The 17,967-nt window shown below is 67.7% G+C and overlaps 3 protein-coding genes across 5 annotated transcripts; all 3 read right to left on the minus strand.

The window, feature by feature from the left end:
- Nucleotides 1-1,034: 1,034 nt before the first annotated feature.
- QARS1 (glutaminyl-tRNA synthetase 1) lies at nucleotides 1,035-7,282 on the minus strand. Its single transcript, XM_074151320.1, has 24 exons — nucleotides 7,127-7,282; nucleotides 6,744-6,891; nucleotides 6,542-6,651; nucleotides 6,349-6,424; nucleotides 5,968-6,032; nucleotides 5,686-5,739; nucleotides 5,426-5,483; nucleotides 5,236-5,307; nucleotides 5,028-5,113; nucleotides 4,698-4,784; nucleotides 4,488-4,587; nucleotides 4,282-4,360; nucleotides 4,050-4,158; nucleotides 3,837-3,967; nucleotides 3,629-3,721; nucleotides 3,346-3,483; nucleotides 3,185-3,272; nucleotides 2,962-3,105; nucleotides 2,786-2,890; nucleotides 2,288-2,380; nucleotides 1,935-2,062; nucleotides 1,653-1,719; nucleotides 1,328-1,453; nucleotides 1,035-1,240 (listed from the first exon to the last, which is right to left on the minus strand). The coding sequence occupies exons 1-24, from the start codon at nucleotides 7,265-7,267 to the stop codon at nucleotides 1,190-1,192; spliced, it is 2,349 nt and encodes a 782-aa protein (XP_074007421.1). The 5' UTR covers nucleotides 7,268-7,282; the 3' UTR covers nucleotides 1,035-1,189.
- A 1,227-nt stretch (nucleotides 7,283-8,509) lies between these two features.
- LOC141467799 (epidermal differentiation-specific protein-like) lies at nucleotides 8,510-10,417 on the minus strand. The gene has a single exon (XM_074152485.1). It carries the CDS (start codon nucleotides 9,726-9,728, stop codon nucleotides 8,670-8,672), a length of 1,059 nt encoding a protein of 352 aa, XP_074008586.1. The 5' UTR covers nucleotides 9,729-10,417; the 3' UTR covers nucleotides 8,510-8,669.
- A 600-nt stretch (nucleotides 10,418-11,017) lies between these two features.
- On the minus strand, nucleotides 11,018-16,817 carry SLC6A8 (solute carrier family 6 member 8). Of its 3 annotated transcripts, none has more exons than XM_074152686.1 (14): nucleotides 16,740-16,817; nucleotides 16,164-16,368; nucleotides 15,601-15,732; nucleotides 14,621-14,894; nucleotides 14,411-14,543; nucleotides 14,023-14,157; nucleotides 13,828-13,931; nucleotides 13,609-13,733; nucleotides 13,419-13,531; nucleotides 13,190-13,327; nucleotides 12,742-12,844; nucleotides 12,560-12,660; nucleotides 12,189-12,359; nucleotides 11,018-11,526 (listed from the first exon to the last, which is right to left on the minus strand). In XM_074152686.1, the coding sequence occupies exons 1-14, from the start codon at nucleotides 16,815-16,817 to the stop codon at nucleotides 11,395-11,397; spliced, it is 1,944 nt and encodes a 647-aa protein (XP_074008787.1). In that variant the 3' UTR covers nucleotides 11,018-11,394. The 3 variants fall into 3 exon arrangements, with proteins under 3 accessions (XP_074008787.1, XP_074008786.1, XP_074008788.1); XM_074152685.1 differs by having other exon boundaries at nucleotides 16,164-16,382; nucleotides 16,718-16,817; XM_074152687.1 differs by lacking the exon at nucleotides 16,740-16,817 and having other exon boundaries at nucleotides 13,609-13,703; nucleotides 16,164-16,284.
- Nucleotides 16,818-17,967: the final 1,150 nt, after the last annotated feature.

Genomic DNA, 17,967 nt, shown 5'->3' on the forward strand with positions numbered 1-17,967 from the left:
ACCCCCAAGTCCCGCGAGAGCTCGGCGGCCGGCCCCGCCCCGCACCTTAAAGGGGCCGCGCCCCGGCGGGGAGGAGAAGGGGGGCGGCCGCCGGGGGGCGCCCTCCGCGGGTGGGAGGGGGGACGCGCGTAGGCCAGGGGGTTCGCGGGGCCGAGACGCGCGAGGGGCAGGGAGCGAGGTCACCCACGGGAGCGGGGACAGCCCCCGGTGGCGGGCATGGGGCTCGGGACGCCACCGGCACGCGTGGCCGTGGGGCGCCCCCGGCCGAGGGGGTCCCACGCAGCTGCCACGCGCCAGGCGGGGGCGGCGCGGCCGGCGCTCCCACGCAGCAGCCGGGCCGAGGTCCTGGGCCGCCCCACGGGTGGGCGAGACTCCAGCGCGAGGGCTCCCCGGGAAGGGCGCGGGGGCCTCCGGGGCTGGTACGGGCGGGGGCCGCGCCCTGCCCCCGTCCCCGCCCCCGGGAGGGACCGCGGGGCTGCGGGACCCTCGCAACGTGGGGCCGAGCCGGGGCTTCTTTAACTTGCCCATGTGCTCTGCGCGGCCTCCCCGTCCCCGCTGCCGCTTAAGGTAGCCCGTGGGGCCAGGCAGAGCCTCCCCCCACCCGACGGCAGGATTGGGACCCCGGTCCCGCGGCTCAGGGATGGGGGCGCCACGCCGGTCCCGCAAGGAAACCCCCCTGACCCTCAGCCGGGGGCCGAGCAGGGGCCACCCCCCTCGAGTCCACCTTAACGGGGGACGGCGCTCAGGCTGTGTTTGTACACAGCGCGCACACCCCCGCCCTGCCTGCACCCTGCCTGCACCCTGCCTGCACCCTGCCTGCACCCTGGGACCCTCCTCCACTACTCCACCCCCCACCCTGGCACCCTCAACCCCAGCCCAGCCTGGACGTCCCGGGTGGGGGGAGCTGCATCTCCCGTGGGGGCAACACCAGCCCCGCAGGGGGAGGGGGCAGACCCCAAGCCCCCCCCCGGTGGTAGGGAGACCCCCCACCCCATCTTGGCACCCTGGGGGAGACAGGAGACAGCGACACAGCACAGGGGACGGCGTTGGGATGCTTGGTTTATTGAGGCGATGGTGTGGGGCGGCCCGGGGTGGGGGGGGCTCCGCCAAGGCACGGCCAGCGCTAGGGGGTGCGCAGGGACCCCCCCCAGGGAAGCAGCACCACGGCAGGGCAGCAGCCACAGGGCCCTCAGGCCTTGCCAGGGTCCTCCTTCAGCGTCACCGTCCGGTTGAACACCATCTGGGGAGAGGCAGAAGGTCAGCACTGAGACCCACAGTGGGCAGGGGGGGCCCTACCCCCCGCCATGTCCCCCTCCCCGGGGCTCACCTTCCCCCCCTCGCTGTCAGGGTCCACGGAGAAGTAGCCCAGCCGCTCAAACTGGAACTTGTCGAAAGGCCGGGCGGAGAGGACGGAGCTGTCGACCATGGCGTTGTGGACCACACGCAGGGAGTCCTGGCAGGGAAAAGGAAGCTCAGATGGCATCATACCTCCTCCATAGCCCTGCTCCCCCCAGCCCCTCTCCCCGCTGGGATGCAGCAGGGCCCTGCCCATGGAGAGGTAGGGTTCTCGTGGAAGTGGGTGCCTCCAGAGTGGGTGCAGGAGGTTCCCAGCTCCCCTCGGGCACATAAGCCCAGCTCCTGCCACTACTCACAGGATTGAGGTCGCTCAAAAAGCCGCCGGGCACCTCCGAGGGGTCCTCGGGATTTTTGTGCAAAAACCTGCCATGAGACAGAGTCTCATTTCAAAGCTGCCGGACGAGGGGATGTGGTGCCCTGTGGCAGCTGTAGAGCAGCAGCTCGCAGGACCCCACACCAGCATCTTCCCCACAAAGGAGCCAGGCAGACCCCAGCACAGCCTGCTGGTGCATGGCCACGCTGCTGCTCCAGCGTCACTGAGCTTGCCCCCACACTTCTGGGGGTAGCCGGGTACTCACAGCCGCTCATAGAGCCGCACTTCACACGCCAGTGGCTCTGACACCCAGTGGATGAAGGCTTTGGGCTTCTCCGACGCGTCCGACTTGGTACAGGTCACCTCCAGCTCGATCACGCGCCCGCTGGCATCCTGGCCAAGAGATGAGACGAGCTGAGCCGTCAGGCAGCAGCCCCATCCCACAGGGCAGCCCGGGGGTCAAACCATCAGCCTCCCAGCTCAGGGCAACCCTGCTCCCCACCAACCCACACTGTGTCCACAGTGCCCAGCTCAAGATGATGTTTGCTACACCCTTCCCTGGTGGGCCACACCTTGTCCTGACATCCCATGGCCCAACCTTGTTTCACCATCACCCACCTTGATGATGTTCTGGACAGCGATGACGTAGCCAGCGTGACGCAGCCCCACCGGCTGCCCGGGGGCCAAGCGCTTGTAGCCTTTGTCCACCTCCTGCGAGAGAGTTCACGGCTGCATGAGGGGTCCCCAGCAAGGGAAGCAGGTCCCCCCTCCAGCATGTCTCTGTCCCCACAACTGCGTCCCCCCACCCACTCCTGCCGTCCCAGGTATCGGAGCACCCAGGGCTGTTTGAACTCCCACGTTGCTGCAGGACATTCCCCAGCACGCAGACCAGGTGTGGGCACCATCGGTTGGACATGTCCTGGCCAGGCTGAGGGCAGTGGGTATTTCCCTAGTGCCCATCAGAGCTGCTGGCATGTTCGAGAGTCACAGTTGGGTGCCAGACACCCGCCTGTGCCCCATGCAGCACCAGCGCCGCTCCCAGCACTCCCAGGCTCCTGCTGCCCAAGCCACAGGTCCCAGGAGTGAGGGCAGTATGGCCTGGTGGGCCCGACTCACCTCCCTGAAGTCCGTCTCCTCAATGTAGACAGTGGGCTTGAAGGGCACTTTGTGAAAACCCCGGCTCTCATCAGCTGGGAAGTTGGGCACAAGGACCTCAAGTGCCTGGGGAGAAGGAGGGGGTGAATACTGACCATGGGGAACCCCACTCCCACCCCAGCCCACGGCAGTCTCACCTTTGGAGCAGGGAAGTTGGTGATGGTGACCTTGAGGGGCTCCAGGACAGCCATGGCACGGGGGGCCTGCTCGTTCAGCACCTCCCGTGCACATGCCTCCAGCAGATGCGGCTCCATTGTCGCCTGGGCCACCGTCACGCCAACCTGCAGGACAGCCCGCTGTCACCAGGCCAGCCAGGGGACACATCTGCCTGCCCCATCCCACCCTGTCCCCAGCACCCACCCGGGCACAGAAGTTGTTGATGGCCTCGGGGGGGAAGCCTCGCCGGCGCAGGGCTGTCAGCGTAAAGAGGCGTGGGTCATCCCAGTCCCTGAGAAAACACCAGTGTGACAGCCAGGCCTGCCCCAGGCAGGACCCACCCTGGCTGCTGGCCCCGATCCTACCTCACGGCACCCGTCTCCACCAGCCGGATGATCTTCCTCTTGGAGACGACGGTGTAGAGCAGGTTCAGGCGCCCGTACTCCCACTGCACGGGGCAGTAGACATCCAGCGCGTTGCACAGCCAGAAGTAGGAGGAGCGCCTGCGAGGGCGGCACAGGCACAGCCCAGCTCAGCCTCATGCTCACCCACAGCCCCACGGACGCTCTGTCACACGGACACAGTGTCCCCCAGCGCTTTGGCAGCTGCCAGCTGATCCCCCTGAGCTGTGCTGTGCCCAGCACTCACCTGGCCTGGAACTCCTTGGTGCAGAGGGAGTGTGTGATGTGCTCGATGGAGTCGCAGAGGCAGTGTGTGTAGTCATACGTTGGGTAGATGCACCTGCAAGGCAGACGCAGTCAGCCCTGGGGCAGAGCCCGGTGCTGCTCCCCTCCTGTGACCTCCCCATTCCCAGGAGACGCAGGCCCACCCCTGACATGACACCACAGACCCCTACCACTTGTCCCCAGTGCGGTGGTGTGGAGTGAATTTGACACGGTAGGCGACGGGGTCCATCTTCCCATCCTCCATCACCAGCTTCATCCGCAGCGTGGCCTCCCCCTCCCCAAACTTGCCCTTTCGCATGTCCTGTGGAGGGGAGGGAAGCTGTCAGCTGAGCCATGGACCCAGACCGCACGGGCACGCAGAGCCTGCCCCCAGCCAGGAGTACCTCGAAGAGCAGGAGCGATTCCTCCACAGGCCGGTCCCGCCACGGTGAGGGCGGTGGGTTGTGGCCCTTGATCTCCTCAACCTTCTGATGGCAGACGTATGCCTGGCCCCTACAGAGGGGAAACGCCGTCACCAGACGTGAGCAGCCCATCCCTTGGACAACAGGAAGCCCCAGACGTGGCACAGGGCATCCGCACCACCCCGGCACATCCGTACCACACCAGAACGCTCACCTGCGGATGAGCTCCAGGGCCCAGGTGTAGAGCTGGTCAAAGTAATCTGACGCGTGGGTCACTGCATAAGGCTGGTAGCCTGCGGGGACAGGGGAAACAGAGCGTGTTGGAGGCGCCCCCAGGACCCAGCTGCAGGACCTGCATGCAGGGATGTCAGGACCCAGCAGCACCTGGCCTGATCCTGCCCTCCCCAGCCCGAGCCATACCCAGCCACTCCACCATCTCCCGGATGGCCGTGAAGTACTTCTCCTCCTCCTTCTCAGGGTTGGTGTCATCGTAGCGCAGGAAGCACACGCCACCGTTGGCCTGGGCATGGGGGGACAGTGAGCAGCTGCTCCCTGAGGGACCACAGGGCTAGCCAGCAGGGGGGAGGCAGGAGCTGGGGGGAGCTGCCAGCAGGGCTTGGTGCTTCTCACCTTGGCATAGCCAAAGTTGAAGTTGATGGCCTTGGCATGGCCAATGTGCAGGATCCCATTGGGCTCAGGAGGAAACCGTGTCCGCACCTGCAGGGGGAAAAGGAGACATCTCTGTCCTTCAGCAGGAGAATCTCCCCCCTCCCCGATAGCAAAGGCACTAACATGAGCCCCCGACAATCCCACAGGGCTCCCTGTGCCAGGAGGGTGCCATCTCTGGCCATGCCCCCGGTGAGCTGTGTGTCCCCCCAGCCACTCCACGCACCCAGCTGGAGCCAAGCACAGCAGTGCCACCCTCACAGGGAACTGCTGGGCTGGGGGACACCGCCTCACCTGCCCACCCGTGATTGCCAGGTGCTGCTTCAGCAGAGCCATGGTGTTGGGTGTCACCACATAGCCCTCCGTCTTGTAGTTCTCTCCTGTGGGCAGAGGATGCTCAGAGCTGCAGCACTGACCAGACTGAGCCAAGCCCAGGAGGGAAGGACGTGGGGAAGAGAGCTGGGGTCAGGCCCTGCACATGGCAGTGGCTCCTCGCACTCACCCGGCTTGTGAAACTTGAGGGCTTCTCCCCGCAGCTGCTCCAGGAGCGACCGTGTCTCTGTGCCCACCTCGCCTGCAGGGAGAGACGGCGCTGAGCAGGGGCCTGACAGCAGCTCCCAGGCCCAGCTTGGAGGCAGGTCCCGGCCAGGAACTGAAGGTCTAGGGAAGCTGCCTGTGAGACAGTCTCTTACCATTCTCCACCACAGCCGCCTTCTGCTTCTCTGCCAGGGCCGGCCGGGCCTTTGCAGCCTGCAGGGACCAGAACAGCATCCTGAGTGCCCAGCACCAACCCAAACCTTCCCCTCCTGACCCAGCCTGCTCCTCCTGACCCAAAGCTCCCTCAGACCCATGCCCACACTGGCGGGTGGGCCCAGAGCAGCTATCTGGGATCCTGCCCAGACACTCAGCAGGGAAATGCCATCCCAGTTCCCAGTCTCCTGCTCCACATCACCTTTGGTTTCTTTTCCAGGTCAGCTTCTGTCTTTGGCCCCAGCAAATGCAGCACCTGGGAAAGAGAGACACAGATGGGAGTAGAAAAGGCTCCCAGTGCCCCAAGGCCTGGAGGTGGCCCTGTCCAGCTGTCACCCCCATCACCCTACCTGCACCTACCTGGGGCAGGCTGTCCCCAGCGCCGGGCCCTCCCATGGGACAGGCCAGCAGGTCCCTCACTGGGCACGGCACCGACAGGAGACACCACCCCATGCAGTGCCTGACCCACTGCCCTCACACCCACCTGCAGGTCCACCTCGTTCTTGATGGTCTTCCCATCCGCCCACTGCAGCCGGCTCCGCGCCTCCCCTGCAGACAGGGCACCCCGTGGGTGAGGGGCACAGCCCAGCCCAGGGGCTTTCAGCCACTGATGCAGGACGCTTCGGCCAGCAGCTGGAGGCAGCCCTTGCCCCAGGGCTGTCCCTGGCACAGGGCACCACAGACAGCTGCCACCTACAGCCCTGCCCGTGCCGGGGACATGGCAGGACATCTCCCCTGCCTTGGGTGGGCTGTGGCACAGTGATGCAGCTGGTGGGGCTGGGGCAGCCCAAGGCAAAGGGCTGGCTCCGAGGATCCAGGGGAGCAAGAGTGCCAAGCAGGGGCTGCCCCGGCGCCCCACACTCACCCATCAGCAGCCCCATGTTGAAGTGGTAGCGCTCCGCCAGAAGCTCTGCTCGGTGCTTGCTGATCACGGCCTCCACCTGAGGAGCAGGACAGGGACACGGGGCTGAGCGAGGCAGGCAGGGAGCACGATGCCAGGGGCTGCCAGCCCATCCTGTCCCACGTCTCCTGTGCCGTGTCCCCCTTGCCCCACTCACCGCCTCCTCGATCTGCTCGGGGGTGACGCACACCCCCACGCCGCAGGCCCGCTCAAAGTCCACCGTGTCCAGGGGCTCCAGGGGATGGCTCCTCAGGTACTCCAGGGCGGCTGAGGACAGAGCAGGGGTGAGAAGCGGGGTCCTCCCCTCCCAGCCGGGGCCGAGGTGGGGGGGGGGGGGTTGTCCCGGTGCCGCACGGTACCGCTGAGCTGCAGGTCGGTGAGGATCTGCCTGCGGGCGATGTAGCCGACGAGGAAGCTGAGGTGCTTCGGGTCCCTGAGGCGGGCGGCCGCGTTGTACAGCAGCGTCCCCGTGGCTTTGTCCAGGGCCGATCCCAGCGTGCTCCGAGCCTGCCGCCGCCCCGGGGAAGCGTCAGGGCCGGCCCGGGGCTGAGCCCCGGCGAACCGGCAGCTCCGGTGCGGGGCGGGGAGGAGTGCCATGGGCCGAGGCCGCTCGGCGGGATCGGGGGGGTGGGTGTCCCAGGGAAGGGGCGTGGTCCCGAGGGTGACTCTGCCGGACCGGGACCGGGACCGGGACCGGGACCGGGACAGGGACATCCGGGGTGGGGACTCGCGGCGGGCGCACCTGCAGCACGGCCTGGCGGAGCAACGCGCTGAGCGCCCCGTTACGCAGCGTCTCCCGCGCTTTGGCCTCGCTGAGGCCGATGCTGGTGAAGAGTCCCAGCGCCTCTTCTGCCTCCTCCGCCGCCATGGCCCCCGCCGCCATGCTGCCGCCGCCGCCGCCACCGCCCGCCCGGGGGGCGGGGCCGCACCCAGCCAATCGGAGTGGGGAGGGCGTGTCGCCGGCGCCAAAGGAGCCAACCGGCGGCGAGGAATGCCCGCCTCGACCAATGGGATAGGGGAGCTGGGCGCCGTCTCCGCGAATAGGCGCGGGGGGGCGGGGCCAAGCCCGTCGTCGGTTGCATCATTTAAAGAGACCGGCGGCGGCGGCGGCCACGTGGGGGGCGTGGCTGGGAGGCGGGCCCGAGGGGGCGGGCCCGCCTCACGTGCCAGGCCCCGCCCCGCGCCCCCCGCCCCGCCGCCCTTTGTCCTCGCCCCCCGCCGCCGCCGCCCGCTCCTACCGGCCGCCGTGTCCCGCCGTCAGCCCGGCGCTCCCGCAGCCCCGGCGGCGGTCCCGCCCCTGCCCCGTCCCCGCCTCTCCCTGCGACGGGTCCCGTGCGGGGTCGCGGTGCCCGAGGAGCCCGGGTGGGGGCTTGCCGTGGCTGCCCCAGCCCGGTGTGTGCGGGGCCAGGCCGGCCCACAGTCTCCCCGGCTGCACCAACCCAATGCCCTCGGTTTCCCCAGCCCGGTGTCCCCCCCAAGCCCGGTGTCCCCCGGTGCCCCAGCCCAGGCCAGCCCCGTGTCCCTCAGCTCTCCCAGCCTGGTGTCCCTTGTGTCCCCCCCCCCCCCCCAAGCCCAGTGTCTCCCATGTTTTCCCAGCCCAGTGTCCCCCCCAAGCCCGGTGTCCCCCGGTGCCCCAGCCCAGGCCAGCCCCGTGTCCCTCAGCTCTCCCAGCCTGGTGTCCCTTGTGTGTCCCCCCTCCCCAAGCCCAGTGTCTCCCATGTTTTCCCAGCCCGAAGTTTGTCCCCCAGCCCCTCTCAGCCTGGTGTTGCCACAGCCCAGTATCTGCCAGTTTCCCCAGCCCAGTGTGTTCAGGGACCAGGCCAGCCCCCCTCCCCCCCCTCCTTTTCCCCTGCCAAGCGCTGTTCCCCTGTTCCTGTGTCCCTCCAGCTACCCCAGCCTGGTGTCCCCTTGGCTGCCCAGGTCCTGTGTGACCCCAGCCCCTCCAGCCTGGTGTCCCACCCTCAGCCCAGTGTCCCCCCAAGCACAATGTACCCTGGCTCCCCCAGGCCAGTGTCTCCCCGGGCTGCACCAGCCCGTTGTCCCCGCAAGCCCAGTGTAACCAGGCTCCCGCAACCCTGTGTCCTCCCCCAGGCCCCCGCAGCAGCAGACCCAAGCAGTTGGGGAAGGGGGTTGGTTTATTGTTAACACCCGGCAGAAGGAGGCACCTCCAGCTGGAGCCGTTTGATCCTGGCTCCTTCAGGGGTGGATTAGGGAGGGAGCACGGGTGTCCCCAGGGGCCACACACTCCTGAGGAAACAGACATGATGCCTGGCACCAGGATGGAGCTATAGCTCCTTTCTGGTTCCGGGTATCGTCTCTGTCCCCTTAGTGGCTGCCTGCTCCCTGCCTGCAGCCGGCAGAGGCTTCAAGCTATAGCGGGCACTGATGTTGGTACCCGAGATGCTGCGGTACTCGCCCATCTCTGTACGAACAGCTTCGTTCTGGGTGATGGTGAGCAGGACCGGGACAGAGAGCGTCACCTCCTTCCGCAAGACCTGGATGCTGAGTGCCGTGCGCGGGGGGATCTTAGCCGGCAGCTGCACCTCCACGCGTTCCCGGCGGGTGCTGGATTCGCTGCGCCCTTTCTGCACCGTGAAAATGTTGGAGGCTTCCACGGTCAGCGTGAAGGAGAGCCCAGCTTTGAGGCTGGTGGCATTGCTGAAGTGGAAGCTCTGCCAGAGTGTAGTGACGTACTCCCGGCTGCTGCTGGCCGCCAGCGTCTGCTCCGACTCAGTCTCGTTCACCCCCTCGATCTCATCCACCAGCACCTCCCGCTCTTCCTCCACCCGCTTCTGCTCCCAGAGGAGACGTGCCGAGACCAGGGGCCGCCCGGGCCGCAGTGGGCGCAGGTGGGACAGCCGAGCCTGGAAGTTCAACTCAAGTTTGTAGTCAGCGAGACGCTCACCGGGCCACGCCAGGCAGTGCCAGCCGCCCCGGCTGGGGTGCTGGTAGAGCAGCCAGACTCCCCGCTGCACCATGTGGGAGGCCACCCGGTCGTTGAAGTACCCATACGCCAAGTTGGTCTCCTCTGTCACGACTTTGCAGGCACCTTGGAAGTTGGGGCGCTCGTAGAGGGTGATCTGGGGGTCCCCCAGGTCATGGTGCACGAGCCGCAGCGCTGAGAAGCTGTTGGGCCGCCCCACGGAGGGGTACTCACCCTCTTCGAAGGCGTGCGACTCCCCCTCATACTTGGGGTCCGTGTAGGCGATCCAGGGTTGCCCCACCACCTTCAGAGAGGCGATGCAGTCCCCAAAATCCATCTCGTGCAAGTCGGGTACGTCGCAGGTGAACTCCCGGCTCAACCCCTCGAAGTTGGCACGCTCGTACACCGTGATCTGGTTCATGGTGCCACAGGTGCCTGCCCCTGCCAGGGCACGGGGCACGTCAAGTCCCCTCCTCTGGGGTCACGTAGGTGCTATGGGAAGCCTATGGGGAAAGCCTGGCCAGCAAAAGGCCCCCTGGCACCCTCTTTTCCCCCCTGCTTTCTGCTTCTCCTTTGCTCACCTCCGCCCGGTCCCTGTGCTCTCACCGTCTGTGCCGGCAGCGCCCCGACGCCAGCTGTGACTCTTTAAGAAGGGTGGCGGGGCCAGGGCGTGCTGCAGCACGAAGCGAAGGCGATGACAGCACTCACCTCCGCACCCAGCCCCGGCCCCGCACCGGTAGTGGGGAGCCAGCCAGGCCCCGCACGGTTGCGTGGTAGCCAGCACACCGGGACGCCAGCCGGCCCCGCAGACCAGCCCTGCTGGAAAGTCCTGCCGCACCCTGGGCACACAGCGCTCCATCGCTAACGAGTCACCGCCAATTATCACTGATGCTTCCGCCCTACCTGTGCTAATTACGGTGTGTGTTGCCGGTGGGGCAGGAACTGCTGGCTCGCCCCGGCAGGGTGAGAGGGTATCGTGGTGGGGCAAGCCGGCGCCCCGAGACACCCCCTCCGGCATCCCAGTGCTCCTGGGTTCAGGACACGGCATCGCTGTCCCATCCCTGTGCCTGAGGATGGCTGGGGCAGGTGGTGGCATTTCTCTCCCCTTGACCCTCCATGGGCAAGATGGCCACGGACCACCCGGGGTGGCCACAGCGCTGCTGGAGGATGACGAGTGCCAGCGCTGGGCACGGCGGGACACCTCTGGCTTCTCCTAGCTGTGTGCCTGGGCCCAGGGGCTGCCTCATCCCCTCGCCCCTGCAGCCCTTCCCAGTCCGGGGCTGTCCCTCCAGCACAGCACAGGGACCAGAGAGCCCCAAAGTCGAGACACGAGCAGCTCCCAGCAGAGTATGGCTGGATCCCAACCCACCCCTGGCAGCCCCTGCTCCGGGCTGGGGACAGCCAGGACTCCCAGAGCCTCTGGGCTGAAATCACAGAATGGCCCAACCCCAGCTGTGTGGGGTGCCCCAGTCCCGCAGGGAAACCTGAGTTTGGTACTGCCTGTGGGCACCTGCATCCTGGATGCTCCCTGCTGCTCCATCAGCCTGTCCCCCTCGAGCCACCCCAAGAGAGAAACCCAGGTGTCCCAGTATTCCGGCATCCCTGTCCCCCCCAAACCCCTGTCCCCCAAAGGCAGGTGCCAGCCCACATCTTGCCCCCCCCGGCTGCCCACCGCCGGCGCCCCCCTTCCCTGCCCACGGTGCTGGGGCTGCCAGGGTCTCCCAGTTTATTGCCAGATGTCGGGGCAGTCGGGGTTACACCAGACAAACGCTACAGGAAGCGGTTAGTGAATGGGGGGCCGCGGGGGCTGCGGGCGGGGGCCGGGGAAGGGCTGTCCTGCTCGCTCCCCTGGCTCACAGTCTCCCCTACGCCCCCCCCGGGGTTCCGCGCTGCCCCGCACTGGGGACCCCTCCCGCTCCCCGCGGCCGCCCCAGCCCCGCGGCCCCCAACGGCCCCCGCCTTGCAGTCATGCACCCCCCTCTGCGGCGAGGCTGGGGCGGTGTTGGGGGGGTGCGGGGCAGCGTGGGTGGGAGGCGGTGCTGGCATTATTGCTATGGCGGGCGGGAGCAGCGCGACCCTCCCCACGCTCAGATCACAGTCTCGAAGAGCGTCGCCTTCTCCTTGGGGGGCTCCGGGGCCAGCAGCTTGGCCTCTGCCTCGGGCGTCAGGTACTCCAGGTGGTGGTGGCCCCAGATCGGAGTGGTCAGGAGCTGCCAGCGCTGAGGGGACACAGTGTCAGCACTCGGGGACAGAACTGCCTGGACCCGGCACAGTGCGTCGCCCCGGCACGCAGGGACAGGACCGAGGTGGGGACAGGGGTGGGATTTGGGATGGGGATGGAGGTGAGACTAGGACAGGGAAGGGACTGAAGTGGGATTGAGAGAGGGATAGCACAGGGACAGGGATGAGATGGGGATGGGACTGAGGCAGTGACGAGATTAAGACAGTGATGTCAGCAAGGATGGGATTCAGGTGAGGTTGGGAGTGAGACAGTGATGGGGACAGGGACAGGATTCGGATGGGAGAGCGACCTTGACAGGAATGGGACTTGGATGGGGATGGAGGTGAGACTAGGATGGCGATGGGATTGAAATGAGATTGAGAGAGGGACAGGGATAGCAGAGGGACAGGGATGAGATGGGGATGGGATTGAGACAGCCATGGGGACGGGGACAGGGACAGGATTTGGCTGGGAGCGAGAGTGATAGGGATGGGAGCAGGGATGGGATTTGGCTGGGGATGGCACCGAGATGGCAATGTGTACAGCGCTGGGATTTGGATGGGGATAGAATGGGGACAGGACTGAGAGGGGGACAGGGACAAGGACGGCCGAGATGGGTTGGGGACGGAGGCAGGAAGGCTCCTGTCACGCTGCTCTCACCTCGCGCAAGGAGCCTTTGCAGCGCAGGAGCTTGTAGATGACGGTGCAGGGGATGCAGAGCATGGAGGAGAGTGCCAGGACCCAGCCGATGGCATCCCCCCACCACGGGTACACGTACGTCTTGTTGTAGGTCAGCGGCTTGTAGTTCACCACGTGGAACACAAAGATGCCCTGAGCGGAGAGAGGGGAGTGAGGTCCCGTGGGGCAGGGGACTGTCAGCCCCTGACCCCCAAAGCGTGTCACCCCATGGCCCTGACACGCATGTCACCCCGTGGCTGCCGTGCCCGAAGCAGCCACCTGGGGGAGCCCAGTGCCTGTGGCACGGGGCCGGGGCAGCGGGCACACGCATGCACACGCGTGTCCCCGCTCACCACGCAGACCAGTGGCGTCACCACGGCCCAGCACCACTTCATTAAGGGCAGGGGCCGGTAGCCAATCATGCGGGCCACGTCGTCCATGAAGCGGTCAGCACCTGTGGGGAGAGGGATGTCAGCCGGGCTCCGCGGAGCACCCACGTCCCCTTGTGTCCCTCCCCGTGTCCCCCTGGCCTCACCGTAGACCCAGGCAATGACCACGCACTCCCAGAAAGCCTGCCACAGCAGCGTGATCCCACTGGCCGAGTAGTTGTCAAAGAGCTGGAACACGTACATGCCACCCTGCCAGGACGGCACCACGCATCACCGGGGCTGTGCCGGCTGCCCCATGCTGGCACGGGCATCTCCACGCTGGCACAGGCACAGCCTTGCCAGCACCAGTGCCCCAGCTGGCATGGACACCCTGCATGCCATGGGCACCCTGTGCTCCCACAGCACCCCCAAGATGACAGGCATCCCCCACGGGCACCCCCATGGCATGGGGACCTCCACACCACAGGCCTCCCTTGCTGCCATGGGTGCAGCAGCCCCAGGGAGCTCCCACCCCACACTGGAGCCCCATGGGAGCTGACACCCCAGTGGCCCGGTGTGGGGCCAGCTGGCAGGTGTCCCTGCTGTGTCCCCCACCTGCGTGACCATGGAGAGGTCGATGAGGCAGCAGACGACACAGCAGATCGCAGCAGTGAGCTCGCGGCGCAATGAGCCGGCCCCAGGCTGGGGGAACAGGTCCAGGATGCCCGTGATGAAACCCTCCACACCGACAAACTGCAGCAGAGAGGGGTTGGCTCAAGGTTGGCTCAGCAAGGACATGCCACTCCACTCTGTCCCCTCCCTGTCCCCCTGCCCGCCACCGCACCTGGCTGTCCAGCCCCAGCACAAGGAGCATGAAGAAGAAGAGCGTGGCCCAGAGCGGGGACAAGGGCATCAGCGTCACGGCTTTGGGGTAGGCGATGAAAGCCAGCCCAGGGCCTGCAGGAGAGCGAGGTCAGTGGTGCCACCCCAGGAGGCGACACAGTGCCAGCGGACACCTGCCACCCAGAACTCACCGGACTCGGCCACCTTGGAGATGTCCACGCCTTGCTCAGAGGCCATGAAGCCCAGCACGGAGAAGACGACAAAGCCGGCAAAGAAGCTGGTGGAGCTGTTGATCACGGCCAGGATGTAGGCATCCCTGTGGGCAGAGCAGGTCAGGGGGTCCCAGGAGGCACTGAGGGGACACCGGAGGACATGCTGGGGGGGACAGCCCGCAGCTGGCACAGTGTTACCTGTAGCAGTTGTTGTGGAAGCGGTTGTAGCTGCCCAGCGCGGTGAGGGCACCCAGCCCGATGGCGTAGGAGAAGAAGATCTGGGTGCCGGCGTCGATCCAGACCTGGGGGACGAGGGAGGGTGTCAGGGGGTGCGGAGGGTGCCAGGGGGGCACCCAGCACTTGTGCCCCTCCTGCCCTCCCCATCACCCTCACCTGTGCCTCGGCCAGCTTGGACCAGTCGGGTTTCAGGTAGTAGACAATGCCACCCAGTGCCCCAGGCAGCGTCACCCCATGGACCAGCAGCAGGATGAGGACCACATAGGGGAAGAGTGCCGTGAAGTAGACAATCTGCAGAGGAGTGTGTGCTGGTGAGACCCCCAGGCCAAGGCTCTCTGTCATGTGCCACAGGCCACCCAGCAGGACCAAGGCTCAGGGATGTCCCCAGCGGCTGGAGGCACCTCCCAGACAGATGTGGGAGAGAGCGTCTTGCACCCCGTGGTCTGTGGCACAGAAGGGCAGGAGCCAGCAGTGCCATGTGCCACAGTCCTGTCCCTGCACGCTGGTATGCCTGACGCGTGTCCCCCCCCCCAGCCAGCGTCACCTTCCCAGTCGACTTGACGCCCTTCCAGATGCAGAAGTAGACGATGACCCAGGTGGTGACCAAGCAGAGGATCATCTGCCAGTTCATCTCCCCCGGCTCGCTGAGGTCCCCCGAGAGCCGCAGCACCTTGTTCCTGCAGAGTGGGGCCACGCTGAGTGCCGTCGCGACCCCCCCAGTCCCAGGCGAGACCCCACTGGTCCCCACACTCACTCCCAAAACTCGATGACAGGCGAGCGCTTGTTGGCCAGGTCGGTGCAGCTGACGTTGAAGGAGCCAGTGCTGGCGCTGGCGTTGGCAGTGCCATTGAGGCAGAGCCCCAGGTGGAAGAGCTCGGTGCACTGCTCAGTGTTCCAGGAGTGGCCGCAGGTGGCCCAGGGCAGGGTGTCCGTCAGCGAGTGCACCAGGTAGAAGAGCCCCCACACCAGGATCATGATGTAGTAGGAGTTGCAGAAGAAGACGATCACCATGGAAGCCAGGCCCAGACCTGCGGCACAGGGAGATCAGAGCCCACGGGCAACCCACGGGCACCCAGCAGCCCGGTGGGGTGGGAGAGCCGGCAGGCTGGGTGGGATGGGGGTTGCTGGCAGGGATGGGGCAGGACATGGGGTGCTGGTGGGGACGCAGGGAGCCAGCAGTCCAGGGTAGGACAAGGGGGAGCCAATGGGGATGCGTGGAGCTGGCTGTCCCGGGCAGGACAGGGGGAGCTGGTGGGGATGGGACAAGGGGAGCTGGCAACCCCAGGGGACGCAGGCAACTGGTGGTGACGGGACAGGGGAAGCTGGCAGCCCCTGCAGGACAGGGTGGGGACAGTTGGCAGCGTGGCACAGGACAAGGGGGATCCGGCAGCCCCCGGAGAAGCTGGCAGCAGGCAGGGACGCCGGCAGCACGTAGGCAGGCGGGGTTGGGCAGGGCAGCGCAAGGTGCCACGGGGCACGGGTACAGGCAGCTGCCACCCTTGGCCGGGGCGCAGGGTAGGAGTGGGAGGTGGGCAAGGCAGGGTGCAGGGCAGGGTGCACGGTAGCAGGCAGGGCAAGGGCAGGGTGCCGCCAGCCCCAGCAGGCTGCAGGCAGCGGGTGCCCTGGGCAGGGTGCTGTCAGCCTGGCACAGGGTGCCAGGGGCCACAGGCAGGGTGCAAGGGGCCACGGGTAGGGTGCAGGGTGCCAGGGGCCACGGGCAGGGTGCGGCATTACCCTTGAAGAGGGGGGCAATGTTCCAGGCGGCGATACCCCCCTGCTTCATGAACTGCCCCAGGGCCACCTCCAGGAAGAAGACGGGAATGCCGCCCACGAAGACGATGAGCAGGTAGGGGATGAGGAAGACGCCTGGGGCCGGCGGGGGGGGGACGACACGGGGCCGGGTCAGCCACCGCCGCCCCCCCCGGGCCCCCCCGGGCCCCCCCTTCCCTCCCCGCACCACCCGCCCGGGCGCAGCGAATGGCGAAGGCGCCTCCGCGCCCTCCCCTCTCCGTGCTGCCGATGTAGGTCAGGGCAGGCAGGTGACGGGGGGCTCCCCACGGACCCCCACCCTGGTGCGTGACACTAGACACCCGTGGGGTGGCCCGTGAGCCCCCAAGACGGCCCCTTGCCCCGGGGAGATGCAGGGTGGGCTGGCCCACCATGGAGTGACCCCACACACACACTGTGGGGTGCTCCCACGCACCGTGGGGTGTCTCCCCCCCGGCCCCGCGCCATGGAGCGTCCCCCCCCGCGCCGTGGGGCATTCCTCCACTCCATGGGGCAGGCGCAGGGCTCACCTCCGCCGTTCTTGTAGCACAGGTAGGGGAAGCGCCAGACGTTGCCCAGCCCCACGGCAAAACCCACGCAGGACATGATGAAATCCATCTGCCGGGTCCATGTCTCCCGCTCGGGGGCGGCCTCTTTCGGGGCGCCGGGGGGTCCCACCAGCGGCGCCGTCACAGCCCGCTCCTCGCCCGCCGCGGGGGGCTCCGAGCCCTCCGCCTCCCCGCGACCCTCTGCCGAGACGGGGGGGGGGGGGGGTCCACGCTGCCGTCACGCGTGCCCGTGGGGGCGCGGGGCGGGGGGGGAGGGGAAAGGCGCGGGGGGATCTGCGGTCCCCCCGCGCCTCCCTCCCCCCCCCCCCCCCCCGCGCGCCCCTCTCCGCGCGTGGAAGCGTGACGTCAGATGTCAGCCCGGCGCGTGACGTCACAATGCAGAGCAGTGACTCACCCCGCGGCGGCGGGAGGGGGCGCGCCGCGGTCGCGCGTGGCCGTGGCCGTGCCCCCCCCTCCCCCCCCCCCCCCACTTCCCCCTTCCCAACCTCATCCCTCCCCCAGCGCTCCCCGCTTACCGGAGCCCGCGGGGGCAGCGGCGGCAGTGGCGGCGGCGGCGTCGCGTCGCGGGGCGGCGGGTGGCTGCGGAGCGGCCGTGTCGGCGGGGACGGGGGGCATGTCGCGGGGGTCCGGGGAGCGGGGGCGGGTCGGGGGCGGCTCCGTGGCCGTGGGGAGAAGGGGGAGCTCAGAAGCAATCCACGAAGCACTTGAAGGTGAGTCGGAAGAACCTCATTGAGGGCGGCGGGGCGCGGCGGGGCGGGCCGGGCCGGGCGGGCGGCTCAGAGCCGGGCTGCGGGGCCGGCGCCGCGCGGCCGCTCCGGGGCTCTCTGCGCCGCGGCACCGGGCGGCGGCGGAGGCAGCGACCGGCCGCGCCGCCCCCCGAGCCCCATTGGATGCGCCGCCCGCCCGCGGCTTGACGGGACTTGCAGTCCCGCCGCACCGGCACCGGGGCGAGGCAGGGACAGAGGGGCAGAGGGCGCGTCGCTGGGCACCAAGGGATACAGGCGAACGGGGCGTCACCGGGGGATACCGGGCACTGGGGACACTAGGCGATAGGGCACACTGGGGGTGACGGGGCACTCCGGGCATTAGGGGGCACCGGGGGACACCGAGCATAAAAGCACTGGGACTTGCAATGCTGCCACACCAGCCTGCCCCGGGGGACACCGGGCGATGTGGCATCGGGACTCGCAGTCCTGGCGCACCGACACGAGGGGACACCGGGCGATGGTGCGTACCAGGGGACACCCGGCACTTGTAGTCCCGCTGTATCAGTACCACCGCACACTGAGACACACCGGGCGCTGGGACTTGCCGTCCCGCTGCACTAGCACCGGGGCACACCAGGGGACACCAGGCACTATGGCAGTGGGACAGCACTGGGGGACAGCGGGTGAGAGGGTGTAACCAGCAGCAGAGCACACCGAGAAGCACTGGGCACCAGGGGACACTGTGTGTCCCCCCACTGCTATAGGGTGCACCTGGCAGCAGGGAGTACCAAGAAACACCTGGCACTAAGGGACATCAGGTGATAGCCAGCACCAAGGAACACTAGGGGCACTCTGTGAGCAGCAGAGCCCAGAAGGGACAGGGACCTGGGGGGAGCACTGGGCTGCAAGGAGCACCAGGGGACACGGAGCTGTAGGGTGCATGGGGTACCCCAGCACACTAGGGGACATGGGGCATGAGGGCACCCGGGGCATCAGGGTGCTGGTGCCTTGTGGGGGCTTCACCAGGCACCACAGGGTCCAGGGGACAGCAGGAAGCA

This window comes from Numenius arquata, chromosome 8 (assembly GCF_964106895.1).
Source record: "Numenius arquata chromosome 8, bNumArq3.hap1.1, whole genome shotgun sequence".
NCBI classification, from domain to species: Eukaryota; Metazoa; Chordata; class Aves; order Charadriiformes; family Scolopacidae; genus Numenius; species Numenius arquata.

What these genes read in the sequence shown, in the direction of transcription:
- LOC141467799 (XM_074152485.1), bottom strand. Translation starts at nt 9,728, where the DNA reads ATGAACCAGATCACGGTGTACGAGCGTGCCAACTTCGAGGGGTTGAGC.
- QARS1 (XM_074151320.1), bottom strand. Translation starts at nt 7,267, where the DNA reads ATGGCGGCGGGGGCCATGGCGGCGGAGGAGGCAGAAGAGGCGCTGGGA. An exon ending in CCGAGCAGATCGAGGAGGCG is followed by an intron (nt 6,425 to 6,541) that starts GTGAGTGGGGCA and finishes CCTGCTCCTCAG; the next exon opens with GTGGAGGCCGTGATCAGCAA. An exon ending in CAACATGGGGCTGCTGATGG is followed by an intron (nt 6,033 to 6,348) that starts GTGAGTGTGGGG and finishes CCCTGTCTGCAG; the next exon opens with GGGAGGCGCGGAGCCGGCTG.
- SLC6A8 (XM_074152685.1), bottom strand. Translation starts at nt 16,817, where the DNA reads ATGCCCCCCGTCCCCGCCGACACGGCCGCTCCGCAGCCACCCGCCGCC. An exon ending in GTGCTACAAGAACGGCGGAG is followed by an intron (nt 15,733 to 16,163) that starts GTGAGCCCTGCG and finishes CGCCGGCCCCAG; the next exon opens with GCGTCTTCCTCATCCCCTAC. An exon ending in CATTGCCCCCCTCTTCAAGG is followed by an intron (nt 14,895 to 15,600) that starts GTAATGCCGCAC and finishes CCTGTGCCGCAG; the next exon opens with GTCTGGGCCTGGCTTCCATG.